General features: G+C 39.8%; 1 protein-coding gene across 1 annotated transcript in view; it reads left to right on the top strand.

The window, feature by feature from the left end:
- The window catches only part of PGM5 (phosphoglucomutase 5), a 212,325-nt gene that overhangs the window by 13,625 nt on the left and 180,672 nt on the right, over positions 1-18,028 (top strand). The window contains exon 2 of the mRNA XM_055428348.2: positions 13,283-13,445. Coding sequence (XP_055284323.1) covers positions 13,283-13,445 — 163 coding nt within the window. The remainder of the gene's footprint in view (positions 1-13,282; positions 13,446-18,028) is intronic.

An 18,028-nucleotide genomic window follows, 5' to 3' on the forward strand; every position in this document is an offset into this window, starting at 1 on the left:
TGGATGTTGCAAGTCAGAGGCATAGATAGGGCAATGAAAGAAGAAGATCTGGGCCAAGACAAGGATACAGACATGGTCCTTTCATGCCTCATCATGGACTTCAGCAGTTTTTTAGTGAGCAGTTTTGGTGGTTAAAGAAGAAAGAAGACATGTCACTTGTGCAGATGTGTAGACATGTTATAGGGGCTTCCTTGGTGGCTCAGACATTAAAGAATCTGCCTGCAGTACAGGAGACCTGGGTTTAATCCCTTGGTCAGGAAGATCCCCTGGAGAAGGGAATGGTTACCCACTTCAGTATTCTTGCATGGAGAATCCCATTGACACAACTATTTTTCTACTTAATTAGTGTCAAGCTACTTTCAGTTCAATTTATTCCATAGTGTGAGTTAGTCCTCAAACATTTTTTAGTTTTACATATAAAAACTTTGCTAAAAGAGCACATTTATATTGGTCAGTAAACCATGGTACCTTTAAATAATGGAAGATTATACAGCACTGAAATAATGTTGTGGAAAAATATTCAGTGAAAGATATTCAGAGAAAGATAGGCTTCATGGAAGGAGTAGATATATTAAGTGAAAGATGTTGGCTACATCTTTACCTTTTGTAAAAATATATAAATATGTAAATGAAAGAGGGGGATACACAAAGACCCATGGACAAAAGGTAGACACTGAAATGTTTACTGTAATCACTTTTAGATTTACAGATGATTTTATTTTCTTCTTCAGTTCAGTCGCTCAGTCGTGTCCGACTCTTTGCGACCCCATGAATCATAGCACACCAGGCCTCCCTGTCCATCACCAACTCCCGGAGTTCACTCAAACTCATGTCCATCGAGTTGGTGATGCCATTCAGCCATCTCATTCTCTGTCGTCCCCTTCTCCTCCCGCCCCCAATCCCTCCCAGCATCAGAGTCTTTTCCAAGGAGTCAACTCGTTGCATGAAGTGGCCAAAGTGTTGGAGTTTCAGCTTTAGCATCAGTCCTTCCAGTGAACACCCAGGACTGATCGCCTTTAGAATGGACTGGTTGGATCTCCTTGCAGTCCAACGGACTCTCAAGAGTCTTCTCCAACAAGACAGTTCAAAAGCATCAATTCTTTGGCGATCAGCCTTCTTCACAGTCCAACTCTCACATCCATACATGACCACAGGAAAAACCATACCCTCGACTAGACGGACCTTTGTTAGCAAAGTAATATCTCTGCTTTTTAATATACTATCTAGGTTGATCATAACTTTCCTTCCAAGGAGTAAGCATCTTTTAATTTCCTGGCTGCAATCAGCATCCGCAGTGATTTTGGAGCCCAAAAAAATAAAGTCTGACACTGTTTCCACTGTTTTCCCATCTATTTCCCATGAAGTGATGGGACCAGATGCCATGATCTTTGTTTTCTGAATGTTGAGCTTCAAGCCAACCTTTGCACTCTCCTCTTTCACTTTCCTCAAGAGGCTTTTGAGTTCCTCTTCACTTTCTGCCATAAGGGTGGTGTCATCTGCATATCTGAGGTTATTGATATTTCTCCCGGCAATCTTGATTCCAGCTTGTGCTTCTTCCAGCCCAGCGTTCCTCATGATGTACTCTGCATATAAGTTAAATAAGCAGGGTGACAATATATAACCTTGACGCACTCCTTTTCCTATTTGGAACCAGTCTGTTGTTCCATGTCCAGTTCTAACTGTTGCTTCCTGAATTGTATACAGGTTTCTCAAGAAGCAGGTCAGGTGGTCTGGTATGCCCATCTCTTTCAGAATTTTCCACAGTTTATTGAGATCCACACAGTCAAAGGCTTTGGCATAGTCAATGAAGCAGAAATAGATGTTTTTCTGGAACTCTCTTGCTTTTTCCATGATCCAGCAGATGTTGGCCATTTGATCTCTGGTGCCTCTGCCTTTTCTAAAACCTGCTTGAACATCTGGGAGTTCACGGTTCACATATTTCTGAAGCCTGGCTTGGAGAATTTTGAGCATGACTTTACTAGCATGTGAGATGAGTGCAAAATGTCATATATTCCACATATGTATTTGTCATATATGTATAAATGTCACATATCACATATAAAATATATAAATGTCATAAAGGGCTTCCCTTGTGGCTCAGCTGGCAAAGAATATGCCTGCAATGTGAGAGACCTGGGTTCAATCCCTGGATTGGGAAGATCCCCTGGAGATGGGAATGGCCACCCATCTCCCTTTTCTGGCCTGGAGAAGTCCATCGACTGTATAGCCCATGGAGTAGCAAAGAGTTGGACATTACTGAGCGACTTTCACTTCTCTTCACTTCACTTCTTCAAATGTCATATATATATATATATATGTATGTATATATATATATATATATGTATGTATATATATATATATATATATGTATGTATGTATATATATATATATATATGTATGTATATATATATATATATTTGGGGCTTCCCTGGTGGCTCAGAGGTTAAAGCGTCTGCCTCCAATGAGGGAGACCCGGGTTCGATCCCTGGGTCGGGAAGATCCCCTGGAGAAGGAAATGGTAACCCACTCCAGTATTCTTGCCTGGAGAATCCCATGGACGGAGAAGCCTGGTAGGCTACAGTCCACGGGGTCGCAAAGAGTCGGACACGACTGAGCGATGGAACGGATATATATATTTGTGGTTAAAAAACGACTGAAGGTTAGTAAAACAGCAAATGTGTTCAATTACTGTGAATTAGAAATTCATAATTAATAATTAAGAAATGATACCAGCAAGGAAGACAAAGGAAATAAATCAAGGATTTATTGGGTGCCAGACACTGAACCGGACGGAGTTTGGCTTTATTGCTGTCTTTCACCCTACATCTTTTAGGTAACAAAGCTGATATACAGAGATTTCATAATCTTTTCTAAAGTCATATAGTCGGTAGGTGGCAATCTGTTTTTGCATCATTTCCCATTGAATACTAAAATCTCAGTTTATCTCAGGGCACTCAACCCTGCCTTCTTGACTTGGATAGATCCAATCGTTCTTATCCTTGTATCCAATTGATCAGTTTTAAAAGCAGCAACAGATAGGCCCTTTTTTATTTCAGTGAGCCATGTCCTCTATCTTAAGGTAAAGAGTTCAGTATCTTCTGCCTAGTCACCAGTAGGAACATAAGCTCCAGTTTCATTGCCCCCATTTTGCACTTAAGGAAAGCTTGATATCTGCTCAGCGAGACCTTGAGAATTGGTGGACTGATGGAGGAACAGAACTTGGGCCAAACCTGCAGATACCTGTGACTTTTGTACACCTGTTGAGAGGTTTGGAATTGAATGTGAAACCTGTCTTGGTTTGGATCTGATGAAAGCTCATCTCTCCTTCTAGCCCCTGGGCGTGTGTCAAGACTTCAAGGGCAACAGGCAGCTGAGGATGAGCTCCGTTGCTCCCATATGATCTCCCTATAACAAAGTGTATAACTGCACAATTATCCATGTGCAAATGGAGAAGTCCCTTGATGTTTGCACAACCACATCCATGTCTTGAGTTTGTTATTTTTCAAAATTCCACTTCACCATCTCCTGCTTACTCATGTGCAGCACTGGTCAGGGGCTGGCACTCATCTCTGACAGCTGGGACAAGAGATTGAAGCCCTGCCATCCATGGCTGTTTGACTCTGGGTTTCCTTCATGGCTTTTGTTTTTTGTTTAACCGAGAAGATGAGAAACAGGCATCTCTGTGTTTATGACTTTCCATGCACTTCGTAGGTGGACATGGTGGTGGCTGTGTGGTCCTGAACAGCACTCTCTGTGAACCATCAAGGAAGTTTCTGTTTATTGTGCTCTTTAACTCTTCTGATTCACTTTGAGAATTACAGGGATGTGACATAGTGAACAGAGGATACTGAAGAATGTCATGCTTACTTTTTCTTTTCTCTCTCTGGGACTCTTTTTTTTATGACTCATTTAAAGTTAAAAGGAAATCATAAAGGGGAAATCTTATTTATGGGCGTTTACACATGAAAACAATCCTGCTTTCATTAGTGTTATGTTGCTGGGGAATAATCATTTGGAATCAAAATTCTGCATCTACTTTGAGATTTTAGCCCCAGGGTTTAAATTATATATTGCTGCTCTCTAGGACTTTAATCTGAGTTAATTAGAAACTGAACTCATACTGAATCTAATTTAGAAGAGTAGTTGTTAGTATTCTGAAAAGAGGGAGCCATCAGAAATAAAATCAGTTAAATAATTCGTTGTATATAGCACATGGTGTAAAGTATGGACATGCTGGGGGAAAGCTTCATATAATAAAATTTTCTCTTTCTCAGGACACTGGTCTTTGGTATGTGGAGGAGCATAGCGATTCCTGAGGTACTTGCTGTGTTCATTCATGGGTGGAGTAAACAGAGATGCCATCTAGGTGAGGTTTAAGAGTTGGTGGAAAATATTGGCATCTAGAAGAATAGACTCAGAGGGATTATAAGTAACTGCATCGTGGGATATGATTGATGATAATTGTACATGGCTACTGTCTACTCCCTCTCTTTCCCAAGCATTTAGAAGTTTATACTGGTGACAACAAGTTTGTGCTGGCTCTCTGTATCTGTGTGTCTGGGGAAGTGTGTACTGTGATGCTGGAGAAGACTCTTGAGAGTCCCTTGGACTGCAAGGAGATCCAACCAGTCCATTCTAAAGGAGATCAGTCCTGGGTGTTCATTGGAAGGACTGATGCTAAAGCTGAAACTCCAATACTTGGGCCACCTCATGTGACGAGTTGACTCACTGGAAAAGACTCTGATGCTGGGAAAGGTTGGGGGCGGGAGGAGACGGGGACGACAGAGAATGAGATGGCTGGATGGCATCACCGACTCGATGGACATGAGTTTGAGTGAACTCCGGGAGTTGGTGATGGACAGGGAGGCCTGGCGTGCTGTGATTCATGGGGTCGCAAAGAGTCGGACACGATTGAGCGACTGAACTGAACTGAACTGTCTACTCCCTCTCTTTCCCAAGCATTTAGAAGTTTATACTGGTGACAACAAGTTCGTTCTGGCTCTCTGTATCTGTGTGGCTGGGGAAGTGTGTACCTCACATGTGTGTCTACAGGTGCCTGTGTGACAGTGTTCTCATGGCTACCTGTGGATCCTGGGACCTGTGTCTGTGTGCCTTTATGTGCATGTATAAGTGACAGTGACTCGAGTCTACTTTGCTCCCTTTCCTAGTGGAACTGAAAGATGTGTTTCTCAGGGACAGTAAGGCCTACCCAGGTTACTGCAGGGCTGGGTGGGATTTCTCTTCTTCCAGCCAAACACAGACGTTATCATATACAATTCAGAGAATCCTCAGTTTACAAGAAACTCTGAAATGTGTTTGAATTCTGAAGAAAAGGCCTCCAAAATTCTTACTAAGATTTTAAATAATGCATTAAGTGAGGCCTAGAATATCACTTTAACAATAGGATTTTGCAAATTGAAAAGACAAGCGAAGCATGTTATTGAAGTGCCCCTTCGCTTATAGTAACTTGTTGAACGTGTTAAAAAAAAGAATTAATGAAAAATGTATCCTGTTAGGTGTCAAGGCTATTCTCAAAATAAAATAAAGCAATATCACTTAACAGGAAAACAAATTCTATATTGTTAAGATAGTTGTTATGGCTATTTTTTGAGATGGATTTCATCCCTTAACGAATTAAATTCTTGTACAGGATTTTAGTAAATAAACACTTCCAGCATGGGAACATGAAGTCATCATGTGGAGCATTGAAGAAGAATGGAATAAAATTGATAACAAACAAAGAAAAGACAGACCATATGTTGTGGGCATGGCTGTTCCTCCAGTGCCCCTTTGGGAGGGTCAGCGAGGGAACAGCAGAGTGACACAACTCAGACCTCTCCAGGCTGCGACTGGATTTCACACATAAGTAAAAGTCAGATGTTGCCTGCTTCAGTGCTGTAAGCAAAACCAAAGCCAGTATTGGAAGTAGACCATCTTTTCCTTGCAAGGTAGCAGTCTGCAACATTGGCAGAGGATAGTACTTCTAAGACTTTCAGAAAGGGAAGTGGTAGTTTAAAGGATTATCTAAGGTCTAAAATTAAATTTTATTATTTATTTATTTTTTTGCCTTTGTTACCCAGATATAATAAATAAAATGATTCATGTTTCTCAAAAGAAATGTAAGAAACGCACTTAATTTTGTTGAGGAATGACAAGTTAATCTTCAGAAATCTGGTACCTTTTCATACTCCTGTAGTACATGTAGATTACCACTGGCATGTCACTGTATGTGATGTTCTAATTTTTAACAATCTGATGTTTATAAGGAGTAAGTCCTTATAGGTTGTCATTTCTACTCTATAACCTTTAATAAAATAATATTTTCTAACTAGATTTGTTAATTATTCAGGTTTACACAATTTATATCACTTATTTTTTATTATATTTTCTGCTTCTATTACTGAACTTTAGTAATGTTTTCTACAACCAAACTACAGAGCTCTGATCAGCTTTAGCTATGCCAAATATGCATATTCTGCTTTTTTAAAAAATATATAACTTTATCCATGAAAGGCACAGTAATCAATTACTTATTTCTTCCCTTTATAAGTCAGGTTTCTTGGTGGCCTGTTTAAAAATGCTTGTGCAAATAAAACTCAAAAGAAAATTTCATGAGTTATAATGCTAATTTGATTATTTGAACATTTACATTAAACTTTTCAGTTTTATTTGTTCATGGTATGAGCAGTGTAATTAATTATTAAGAAAGCTTTCACAACACCAATAATGAACAATACGTTTTTTAACTCATCCATATGTTACTTCTCTCGTATTATGATTCCTACACTTATTGGTTTAATTGAGTTATTTGCATGTGCTGAAAAATTAGCACAATAGTGTTTACCTGAATCCACCTATATTCTCATTACATATTTACTCTATTTTCAAAGCTATTTTAAATATCTCTGAACATATATATTTCTTAAATTAGTATATTTGTCTAGTTTCCTACCAAATTGTATTAAAACTTTAGGGAGAGCTACATTTAATTGGTAGATAAACCCTGGGATCATTTATATGTTTAAAATTTTAGTCTATCACTATTTTTTCTTACTTTGTGAATTTATAATGTGCATTTTTTAGGATGATATCTAGATATATGACTTTTACTTCCACTGTAAATAGTAAATTCCCATTATATTTTCTACTTGGCTATTTTTTTATTTTTATTTAATAAATGGTACAAAGCACAATGCCAAAAACATTAGCAGTTAAAATTTCACCAAATGAAAATATACTATAGAATACACAGTTGTAAAAAGCTACATTAAGTTATTTTACAACTGCCTCAGGCTGCAAAAAGAAAACACCCAATGCTATACTTAAGTTATCCCTCTCTCAAAGTAGTGCCATTTATGTTATAAACCATGAGCACCCCATCAACTGCTTTTGTTAATTCATATATATATATATATGACTGTATCATTTGCTATACACCTGAAACAAACACAGCACTGTAAATAAAATATAGTACAATATAAAATAAAAATAAGTAACAGACCTTTGGGGCTTTAAAATTAAAATTTAAATGGGGAAGGGGAGACAATTTGGGTGAGGCAATAGCATGATTTGTGTCATGTTGAAACTCATAAAGGGTTTATGTAATCCCATCTTAAATAACTTTTCATGACTCTGAACCTTCTTGACTTTGCAGATGAAGACCCTGAGCCTCAGAGAAATTACATGATTTGCCTTATATCAGGAGTGGAGCCAAGACTTAAATCTAGATCTTTTAACTTTTTGAGTGCTTTTTCTTTATACAACAGGGCTTCCAAAGGTTATATTTCTTTAACCAGTTATTAGATCTTGAAAGCCATAAATTTTCTGATGACATTTGCCTTGGTTCCAAATTGGGAAAGGAGTACATCAAGGTTGTATATTGTCACCCTGTTTATTTAACTTATATGCAGAGTACATCATGCAAAATGCTGGACTGGATGAACCACAAGCTGGAATCAAGATGGCCAGGAGAAATATCAATAACCTCAGATATGCAAATGACACACCCTTATGGCAGAAAGCAAAGAGGAACTAAAGAGCCTCTGATGAAAGTGAAAGAGGAGAGTGAAAAAGCTGGCTTAAAACTCAACATTCAAAAAACTAAGATCATGGCATCCAATTCCATCACCTCATGGCAAGTAGATGGGGAAATGATGGAAACAGTGGCAGATTTGGACTATAAAGAAAGCTGAATGCCGAAGAATTGATGATTCTGAACTGTGGTGTTGGAGAAGACTCTTGAGAGTTCCTTGGATTGCAAGGAGATCAAACCACTCAATCCTGAAGGAAATCAGTCCTGAATATTTTTTGGAAGGACTGTTGCTGAAGCTGAAACTCCAATACTTTGGCCACCTGATGAGAAGAACTGACTCATTGGAAAAGACCCTGATGCTGGGAAAGATTGAGGGCAGGAGGAGAAGAGGATGACAGAGGATGAGATGGTTGGTTGGCATCACTGACGCAATGGACATGAGTTTGAGCAAGGTCCGGGAGTTGGTGTTGGACAGGGAAGCCTGGCATACTGCAGTCTATGGGCTCCCAAAGAGTTGGACATGACTGAGTGACTGAACTGAACTGAATTGGGAGAGGGAGAATTCACAGAAGAAAACACAGACACACAGAGAAGGTGATGTGAACACAGGTGGAGACTGGACTGAGGGTTGGTCTCTGCTGGGGGCAGATGGAGTCCTCAGTGGTAGTTGCGGCCATGTTGGCCTCAGTGTGTAGAGGTCCATGTGGTGAGCCCACGCTTGACCTCTCTCCCTGCCATCATTGGCCACTGTGTTCACGAGCCCACTGGACAACGACAGGAGTGGCTGGGGAAAGAGGCTGACTGGTACTGACGGAGCTGGTCATCTTAGCCCCTTGATTATTTAAATCCTCTTTTGCTGAGGTCCCCTTTTGGTGAGCATTCCTGTGGTACACAAATATCTTCATGATTTTCCTTGTCTTATCTTAGAAGCCTCATCACTTGTTCTCCTCCGTCTCCTCCAGCACTTGTTTCCTTTTAGAATTCTCTCAACTAGAGTTATCTACAGTGTCCAGCGCTCCTGCATTTTGGGGGGCATATTGGTGGGTTAATGAGTACATCTACACAGGTAAAATTTCCACTGATAACTAAAATGTTTTAGGTTGAAATTTTATTCAAGTGTGTTTTTTCACTTTAAACAGATTAAATGTTAGCTTTAAAAAAATCCAAATTTAATGAGTAAAGATATGTTTATAATCTTTCCTATTTAACAAACTATACCTGTTTATTTCTGTACAGATTTATTTATTATTTTTCTAAGTGCTAGCCCCAAAGTGTACAAAATTATACATTTTTGTAATCGCTTAAAAGTTATTTAGATTTCTGCATTTTTGACTTAGCATTAAATTATTGTCTATGTTCCTTTTCTACTGATTAAGAAAATGTAACTTGTTACAGAAAATAAACTTGAAATGTAGACAATTTTTATTGCCTTAAAACAATAGAAATTTATATCTCATTCCCATAATAGTCCAATGTGGATGTTGCTGGTGGGCAGAGACTCTTGTCCATCCAATGGGGAGGTAGGGACTCAGGTACTTTCCATCTTCTAGTGCTGGCATCTCCTAGAGCTGCATGGTCACCTGTGTTGAACCTTTGCAAGGGGAAATAAACAGTGAGGAGGAAGGTGTATTAGTCTCCTAACGTGTTAGCCAGAACAAACGTCTCTAGCCAGAACAGGCTTGCGTTCAGTTCAGTTCAGTTCAGTTCAGTCGCTCAGTACTTCTGTTCTTTCTCACACTAGTTTTTTCCTCATTTTGAGAATTGATCACACGGCCGCAGGTAGTTTCAAGGGTGAGTCTGGAAAATGTACCCCTGGCTGGGCATCCGTTGCCCTGCAACAGCTCTGCCCTGTGGAAGGGGAGCATAACTCTGTGGACTGTTCACCCAGTCTGCCCAACTGCTCAGTCTTTATGATTACCCTTTTAGATGGCTGAAGAATATTCCATAAGTTCATACATCACACTTTATTTGACAGGTTCTTCATTATTAAACATTTACAGGAATTGTTTTAAATTTTTTACCTCTAATATTTAGATCCCACTGTAGGAAATGTGTACACGTGCATAACTTTCCCCCCTTTGAGAATTAATTCTGTAAGAATAATTCTGAAAAGTGGGAGAGAGAGAAAATGATGAATTTAAGATACAAATATTTTTCAGGCTTTGGAATATATAGGCTTACTCCTTAAGAATAGTGTTTAGTTTGTCTTCATTGCTGCATATGCAAGGTCTTCAACATTGCTTGTTTCATGGTAATGCTCAAAATGAGTTGAATGATGAAATAAAATATAACAAAAGCATGTGGAACATGATTTGTCATGGCTCTGGATAAAATGAATGTAATTTTTATCCTATATCTTTCCCATCTTAATAAATAATTCATCAGATTATTAAAGGTAGAAGCTGGGAGTTGACCCCTTTCCTCACTGTCCCTGTTTTAGTTATTTATTTCTGTGTAAGAAATTATGACAAAACTTAAAGGCTTAAAATAACAATGGATATTTATTATTGCTCACAGTTTCCATGAGACAGGAGGCAGGTTGTTTTGACTCAGTCATAGCTGCATATTGATGGGGTCTAGATGATCCAGTGCAAGATGGCTCACCTACACACTTACACAGCTGGAAAGTGATGCTGGATGTTGGTGGGAGAACTCAGGTTCTCTCAGTCCAGGTGGCTGCACAGGGCCTCCTTGAATGTCCCAGTGACATGGTGGCCGCTAATTCCCAGAGTGAGCAATCCAAGACAGCAAAGCTGAAGTGGCAGTGTCATTTATTGGGAAGTCACACACCTTCACTTTTTCAGTGTTCTACTAATCACCCAGATCTTCCTTATTCACTGTGGGAGGGACTGCACCAAGGCATGAATGCCAGAGGCATGGATTATTGGGGGCCATCTTGAAGGCTGGCTACCATAGTGTCTCCATTCCATATGTCATTCTACCCACATGTTCTGTTCATTCTCCTTCCAAAGATACATTCAGATATAGTCACTGCTCTTCATTTCTGCTGCTTCTAGTCTAGTCTAAGACAGGGTTCACACTCAGCTCTGCCGTGATAGCCTTCCATCTGATCTTTCTCCTTTTTCTCTTCTGCTTCTCACTCTTGTGCATTTTTTCACATAGCAGCCACTCACTCATCATTCATTCATTTTTTCTATTAGTTGATTCTATTCATTAATAAAAAATGAATAGAATTAATAGAAAATCTATTCATCATTCATTTTTTCTATTAATTCTATTAAATATATTTATTGCATACTTACCATATGCTAGGTTTGTTCTAGATTCTCAGAATATAGCAGTGAAACTTATATATAGTGAGGAAATAAATAAGATGGAAAATATTAAAGGGTAATGTGTGTAACCCAAGGACTAAACAGGGTAAGGAAAATAGAGGATAATAAGGAAATTGGGGACTTATGTGTGCTGTACTATATAGGGCTGTCACGGGTTCTGTCTTTGGTTAGTTAACATTGAATAGTAACCAAAAGACAGGAGAAGGCAGGCATATGGATACTTGGGTAAGGGTGCTCTAAGCAGAGGAAAGAGCAAGCACAAAGCAGGTTTGATGTGTGTGAGGAACAGGAGACCAACTAGTGTTGTTGGAGCAGGGAGAGGAGTAGAGAATGGTGGGTGATGGGGTCAGATCACGGAGGGCCTGGTGGACTGAAGACTTTGACTACCTGGGTTGGTGGGACATGAGGGCAGTCATTGGAATGTTTTGCTAATATGATATGACTTGCTTTTTAATAAGGTCTTTTGGATTACTCAGCCCATGATCTTTATAACTGATATCAGGTCACTTCCAGTGCTTAAAACCCTTCCATGGATTCCTGGAATACCTAGAGTAAAATCTAAGCTCTGTTAGCTATTATTACTATAACTGTTATTGCTATTATTAAAATTAACACCCCATTATTATCACAGATAGTGCTGATTTTTTTCTATTCAACTAGTAATTACTATTAATACTACTATTACTATTACCCCTACTACTCGGTTTATTTGTTTATAATCTACCTCATCCACTTGAGAATATATACTCTGGAGATGTTGTAGCTGAGTGTCTTTCCATACTAAATTATCCCAAAACTGCTTTATTTTTGGAGCTCTTGTGTTTGATCTTTAAGAAATTTTTTTTCCTGTATCTTTCCTCATCGTCATATTTGGTCAATGACCTACTTCCAGCAATGCTATTATTGGTGCCAGGGTAACTTTGCAATTGTGCTGGACATTAGAGCTGGTCTTTGCTTCAAGGCTATGGCAGTACTTCTCAGACTTTAATGGACAAGTGAATTATGTGGAAGGGTAGGGATCTTGCTAAGTGTGGGGTGGGCCTCGAGGTTTGGCATTTCTCCCAAGTGATGCCCATGCCACTGGTTTTTTGAGTAAGGAGAGGGTTTGTTCACCAAACTTGACTGGACATTGGAAACGCCTGTGGAGCTCAGCGCCTGAGGCACTCTTAGTACTAAGACTTTTCCAGTTCTCATTAATGATTCTAATTGGTAGCAACATTTCAGAACAATTGCATTGGATGACACTGGGCCCTATTTGGAAACAAAGCACACAGAGTAATGCTCTACAGGGCTATGCTATTTTCTTTCTTTTTTTAAACTCTATTTCATGGCTGTAGAGAGTCTGGCCACACAGATGGATGACCTCCAGATTGCTGCCTAGCATGGCTGGATTTCCTCAGTGTCCCCAGCACATGCTGTCACTTAGTGGCCAGAATAGGACTTCTGCCCTCAGGAAACTGGGGCTTCCAAGTGCAGTTAAAATATACTTGCTGACAACAAGGCAGTAGCAAGTCAGGTTCCTCCTGTCTGAGCTTGTGCTGAGGCAGGGAAGGAAGGTAAAACAGAGAAGTGCTCTATTTTTCTTTCTTGTAATTTCCAGAATGTACAGGTGCAGTTTCTGAGCCAGTAACGAACTAAGAACTTCTTGTATGAGTCAAGCTAACCCTTTGGTTATCAGAAGCAGGTGTTTTAAACTGCTGAAAAGCAATGAGGCATATCTCACTTACAGGTTAATAACTGACTACGAGACAAGGGTGTCCCAAATGGTCTTGGAGATATTGGGCCAGAGAGCTGCCTCCCCATGCCCCCACATGTCTCTCCCCACCTGAAGCCCACTCAGTTCTTTTTGCCAAGTGACCAGTATGTGCTAACAGAGCCTGGGACACTTTCTCATAGAAATGTACCTCAATCCCATGTAACTCGATTGATTTTTTTTTTTTTCTGGGTAATCTAGATTGGTCGACTGATTATTGGACAGAATGGCATCTTGTCGACACCTGCTGTGTCCTGCATTATCAGAAAGATCAAGGCAGCTGGTGGAATCATCCTGACAGCCAGCCACTGCCCTGGAGGACCAGGGGGAGAGTTTGGAGTGAAGTTTAATGTTGCCAATGGAGGTATGTGGTTCAGAATATGTCTTGATTGTCATGGTTTCTTTCTTCTTATATCATGGTCTTTCAATGACCCATGATGTCAGATAAGCAAGGCAAGCCAGCCACTGCCCTGGAGGACCAGGGGGAGAGTTTGGAGTGAAGTTTAATGTTGCCAGTGGAGGTATGTGGTTCAGAATATGCCTTAATTGTCGTGGTTTCTTTCCTCTTATATCATGGTCTTACAATGACCCCATGATGTCAGATAAGCAAGGCAGAGAGGAAATGGCTCAGAAGAGTCTAGTGAGATGCCTGTAGTAGTCAGGGTTTTCCAGAGAAGTAGAACCAATAGGACATATAGATTGTCTCCAACTTAACGATGGTTTGATTTAAAGATTTTTTTGACTCTACACTTTATAGTGTAAAAACTATGCATTCAGTAGAAACCTTGTTTCATTGGAATTTCAAATTTTGATCTTTTCCTCGGCTAACAATGCTGTATTAGTCTCTCTTGTGATGCTGGGCAGCAAGTGCAGCTCCTACTCAATCACAAGGGTAAACAACCAGTACATTTACAGCTGCTCTGTACCCATTCAGTTCAGTTGGTAAAGAATCTGTCTGCAATGCAGGAGACCCTTGTTTGATTCCTGGGTCAGGAAGATCTGCTGGAGAAGGGATAGGCTACCCACTCTAGTATTCTTGGGCTTCCCTTGTGGCTCAGCTGGTAAAGTATCTGCCTGCAGTGTGGGAGACCTGGGTGTGATCCCTGGGTTGGGAAGATCCTCTGGAGAAGGGAAAGGCTACCCATTCCAGTATTCTGGCATGGAGAATTCTATACAGTCCATGGGGTCACAAAGAGTCAGATACGACTGAGTAAGCTTCACTTTCACTTTGCACCCATTCTGTTGTTCTATTTCAGTACAGTATTTGATAAATTAAATGAGATACTCAGCACTTTACTATAAAACAGGCTTCAGGATAGATGATTTTGTACCACTGTAGACTACCAAGGTGTTCTCAGCATTCTTATGATAGGTTAGGCTAAGCCACGATGTTAGGTGTATTAAATGCATTTTTGACTTATGATATTTTCAGTTTACAGTGGGTTAGAGTATAACTTGTAAGTACAGGAAGATCTAGAAAGAGATTTATTTTAATGAGTTGGCTTATGTGATTATGGAGGCTATGAACTCCCAAGATCTTTCCAGGAGAGTGGATGATATAGTTCTGATCTGAGTCTGAAGGCCTGAGAAGCAACAGAGCTGATGGTGTAAGTTCCAGTCTGAGTCCATGTCTGAAAGCAGAGTGGGACCAGTGCGTCAGGTGGGAAGTGAATTCTCCCTTCCTCAGTCTTCGTTTTGTCCATGCCTTTGGTGGGTTGGGTGAGGCCCAGCCATGCTGGGGAGGGCACTCTGCTTCACTCAGTCTCCTGTTAATCTCATCCAGAAACATTCTCACAGACATACTCAGAGGAACATTTAACTGAACATCTGGGCTCTCTGTGACCCAGGCAAGCTGACACGTAAAATTAAGCATCATGTTGCTGCAGGTGATGTGGCAAGGACGGGGCACAATGGGTCTTATACCCATTTGGTCTCTTGGTCCCCTGCACTCCTCAGCACAGTGAAATGGTTGGATATTGATGCATATCTGACATGGAAGTACCCTGGATTTTAAAGTTGAAGCAGACCCTCAAAATAATTTAGATCATTCCCATCATTTTGCTGCTGCTGCTGCTGCTAAGTCACTTCAGTCGTGTCCGACTCTGTGTGACCCCATAGACGGCAGCCCACCATGCTCCCCCGTCCCTGGGATTCTCCAGGCAAGAACACTGGAGTGGGTTGCCATTTCCTTCTCCAATGTGTGAAAGTGAAAAGTGAAAGTGAAGTCGCTCAGTCATGTCTGACTTGTAGCGACCCCATGGACTGCAGCCTACCAGGCTTCTCCGTCCATGGGATTTTCTAGGCAAGAGTACTGGAGTGGCTTGCCAGTGCCTTCTCCTCCCATCATTTTACAAATAGACAAATCAAAGCCCTGAGAGGCTGTTTGCTCAAGGTCACATTGTCAGACAGAGACTTCTTAGCATAAGTCCTACATTCTCCCTTTCCTATAGTGTTGGCTTTCTCTTACTAACATGCTTAGAATTATTTCACTTTTTCTTGTATTTATAGAAATTTATGGTTTAGAAGGGCTTCCTTGGTGGGCCAGTGGTAAAGAATCTGTCTGCAGTGCAGGAGACTCAGGAGACACTGGTTTGATCCCTGGGTTGAAAGATCCCCTGAAGGAGGAGGGCATGGCAACCCACTCTAGTATTCTTGTCTGGACAATCCCATGGACAGAGGAGCCTGGCAGGCTACAGTCCATGGGATCACAAGAGTCAGACACAACTGCAGTAAATGAGCATGGACAGTTTAGAAGTCCTAGTGGGGTGGGATATGTATATAAGGGTGAGTTAAAACATTTTTGAACATGTGTAAAACGTAGGGTAAGAAGGATAATAATAAATGGATACCATATATTCATTACTCTGTTTTCCACTTTGCTTTTTTCCCCTAAAGACTTTTAAGGTAAATTACAGCATGAAGGCTTAAATATTTCTGACTACATCTCTTTAAAATAAAGATGTATTCCTATATAACTACATGATCATACCTAACAAAAATCATAGTAATTCTCTAATGTCATCTAAAATCTCATCTATATTTAAAATTTTGTGAGTGTCCCCCAAATGTTGTTTACATCTGCTTTGTTAAAACCAAGTTTTGTCCCAGAATCATGCATTGGATTTGGTTTTTAAGTGTCTTAAATCTCTTTTAATCTAGAACACTAAGTCTTCATGTATATGTGGGTGGGAGCTGAATTTTAACCAACAACTGTTGCTGTTATGAAGCATTCATGGCCCAGGCACAGTAGCATATCTTGAAAGGGAAGTACAGTACATGATTGCCCCCTCATTGCAGTCATTTTGGGTATTATTCAAAGAAAGAATGTTACTCAAGTCAAGAAGAAAAGAAAAAAGCAAACAACCTTAATGAAGAGCCTTATTTTTGAAGGTATGATTCAAGAAAACCTGCTTCACCAAAAAGCACACCTTGGGCCAACATTTAGTCTTGCAGAAGCTACTGAATATTTCAGGAAAAAATATGCAAAGCACAGGTATTCTATATACTTATAATATAGGACATTTCATATATTCAGAATATGGCAATGAAATGTAATATATAGGTAATATAAAAGTTGCCAAACTAAATAATGTATTTAAACATTTGAATTAATATCTGACTGAATATCTTATAAGAGAATCTCACTCATCTCTGTGATAATTTGTGAGGTATAAAAGGAAAAGATACTATTTAAATAGCCATTTTTATTTAGAAAGATGGTAACGATACCCCTGTATACGAGACAGCAAAAGAGACACAGATGTACAGAACAGTCGTTTGGACTCTGTGGGAGAGGGTGAGGGTGGGATGATTTGGGAGAATGGCATTGAAACATGTATATTATCATATGTGAAATGAATCACCAGGCTCGATGCATGATACAGGGTGCTTGGGGCTGGGGCACAGGGATGGCCCAGAGGGAGGATAAGGGGAAGAGGGAGGTGGGAGGGGGGTTCAAGAAGGGGAACACAGGTACACCCGGGGCGGATTCATGTCAATGTATGGCAAAACCAACCAATATAATATTGTAAAGTAATTAGCCTCCAATAAAAAAAAATCAACAGCAACAACAAAAATAAATAACCATTTTTTAGACTGAATTGTAGGAGGTTATGAGACTTGCTCAGTCATATCCTGAATAGGTGAAGGGGGTTGAATTTATCATTTAGCCTTTAACTATATTGAAAGTCCTTCTTTTTGCATTTATTTTATGTTTACATGTCTTGGTGTCATTAATGAGACTAACATTCCTGCTAGCATGGAGAGATTCAGTTGACTTCTTCCTGCTTAGAGTGAGTTTTATCATGACATCTTTCATCTGAAGTTGCAAGTTGCATACAGTCATCTCTTCCATTGAGTGTCATACAGATACATCTCATGGAATAAGTTAAAAGGCAAAATGTCTACAGAATTAGTAGTTATATCCAGAGAAATAGGACACATCTAAAGCTATGTTGCTTTTAAATTATATATAGAACAGGACTTTTCTGAGCATGTTTGTGAATAGGGGAGAAGATGCTAGAAGACAAAAGGAATCAATAATTAAAATACTTTTTTAAATACTTAGAGTGTGCCAAACTACACACTCAGAACTTTACATACATGTTCTCATTTAATCCTCATAACAGCCTGATGAAGTCACTGAGGAATAAAAGTGGCTTAAAAAACTTGACCAGTATCACAGAAGTCATAAGTTGTGGAGCTCATTTGGAACCTAGATTCCAAGAAGTGGGCAGAACTTCTGAGTGAAAAGGCAGAGCTGGGGGAAGGAAGCATCTAGAGGGGTGCAGAGTGGAAACTTTGGGAAATAGTTGCTTATACCTCTTATAAAGGAAGAGGAGGAAATGTTGCCTGTCAAATCGGTCAATCCTAAGGAAAAGGAAATTATTCCTGAATATTCATTGGAAAAACTGATGCTGAAGCTGAAATTCCAATACTTTGGCCACC

Source organism: Moschus berezovskii, chromosome 7 (genome assembly GCF_049115385.1).
Source record: "Moschus berezovskii isolate FMDL1 chromosome 7, NW_MosBer_1.0, whole genome shotgun sequence".
In the NCBI taxonomy this organism is placed as follows: domain Eukaryota; kingdom Metazoa; phylum Chordata; class Mammalia; order Artiodactyla; family Moschidae; genus Moschus; species Moschus berezovskii.